Below are 1516 nucleotides of genomic sequence, written 5' to 3'. Positions count from 1 at the left end.
ATGCTGTGGGAGACTGTGTCAAAGGCTTTTAGACCCTCTGTGCTTAATTTTTCCCTCCCCTTTCCCATTTAAAGAGAAGGGAAATGGGAGCGTTCGTGGCGCTGCTCCCATTTCTAGACGGGGAGGTGGGTTTTGACGGAGCGAAACGGATTCGTAGGTCCAAAAAGAAAGGAAAATCTTCACATATAGAAGTGGAAACGGTGTGTGTGAGAGCAGCAATCCCACCCCAGATCGTTGTTACTTCCAGATAACAACATCCTATGGTGAAAACGAACCACAAACCGCCCGGGAAGACGCGAAGATGAGGGCGCAGCATCCGCTCCTCTGCCGAGAGCTCTCATTCCCAGCGCAGAGACAGCGATAGTGCAAAAACACCACTATTTCCTCCCCCCCAATTTTGCTCAGGAATTATCCAAAAGTTGGAATCCAAACTGCTTTTCTACCCCAGGAGCAGGCAAAGTCGAAGCCGTGCCCGGTACCTCCCAAAAACAGGGGGGATGAAGCAAACGCTACCGTTTGAGACTGGAGGAGAGCTGCCAAACGTCGTCGGGGTCCATCCCCGCGGGGTCTTTTCTGTGAGCTACGAGGAAAATATTCTTTTCTTTGTAGGAGGTATAGATGGTCAGGATTCCCATCATCACAAAATACGTGCAGAAAGAAGGTTAAGGAAATGAAGAAGTTGTGATTAGAAGTAGAAATTAGGCGGAGAAATTGCTCAGAACTCCCCCTCAGACACCGTTGTTTCACCACCTCTTGTATGATCATTTCATAAAGGATGCTTGGCTGTGGCCCTTGCTATAGGGAGGCAGAGCCCGGGGCTACGGGGAGGCAGAGCCCGGGGCTACGGGGAGGCTGACTTCTCAATATTTAAACCCTGATTTGCAGCACCCTCCTAAAGATGGCATCTGCTCCTCCTCAGCAGAAGAATTGTCCCCCTTCAGTTTGAGATTAATACCGAGTTGGTGTCGGAGACCTGAGAAATCGCCTCCAAATTTGGGAGCCCCGAGAGCCCATCAGCTGCAGGCACCTCTGACGTGAGCTGGATTCCTATCCAGGCACCCAAGGGAAGGCTGGACCCCCAGATGACCCAAATTTCGGTGTTTTACACCCAGAAAGGCAGGGATTTTGCCATCACATGAAGACGATTTGACACTCAGCTGATCTCCACACCACGGGCAGTCAAATGCCCACAAGGGGAACACAGAGAAGGGTTTTCTTGTGCGTCACGGGGAAAATAAAACCCTTTTGGTGTCAAGGAGGCAATAAAGGATATGATACGACGCAAAAGGCGAGAACGGGTTTGGATTCAGGGAAGGGGTACAGGTAATCCCAGATCAGAGCTACGATGGCAAAGAGACAGGAGATTGTGCAGATGATGAGGCGGCCGTCGATCAGATGGAAATTTTCGACGTATTTGTACTTCTCCAGAAGAACCTGTGGGAGAAAACACACAGCAGAGTTTATTTTGTGCTTATGCTAAGTCTGATCACAGAATCCCAGAATATGAGGGGTTGAA

The 1516-nt window shown here is 49.9% G+C and overlaps 1 protein-coding gene across 1 annotated transcript; it reads right to left on the bottom strand.

Moving 5' to 3' along the window:
* Nucleotides 1-509: 509 nt before the first annotated feature.
* SPCS2 (signal peptidase complex subunit 2 homolog (S. cerevisiae)) lies at nucleotides 510-1470 on the bottom strand (the record flags this gene model as incomplete). The annotated part of the gene is made up of 2 exons (XM_010189849.1): nucleotides 510-648; nucleotides 1274-1470. Coding segments are annotated over 2 exons (336 nt in total), but the record flags the coding sequence as incomplete, so codon positions are not given.
* Between the last annotated feature and the right edge of the window lie 46 nt (nucleotides 1471-1516).

The sequence above is a fragment of the Mesitornis unicolor genome, unplaced genomic scaffold, assembly GCF_000695765.1.
Source record: "Mesitornis unicolor isolate BGI_N332 unplaced genomic scaffold, ASM69576v1 Scaffold52198, whole genome shotgun sequence".
NCBI classification, from domain to species: Eukaryota; Metazoa; Chordata; class Aves; order Mesitornithiformes; family Mesitornithidae; genus Mesitornis; species Mesitornis unicolor.
Note: the sequence above shows the minus strand (reverse complement) of the source record. Positions and strands in the feature narration are given on the sequence as shown.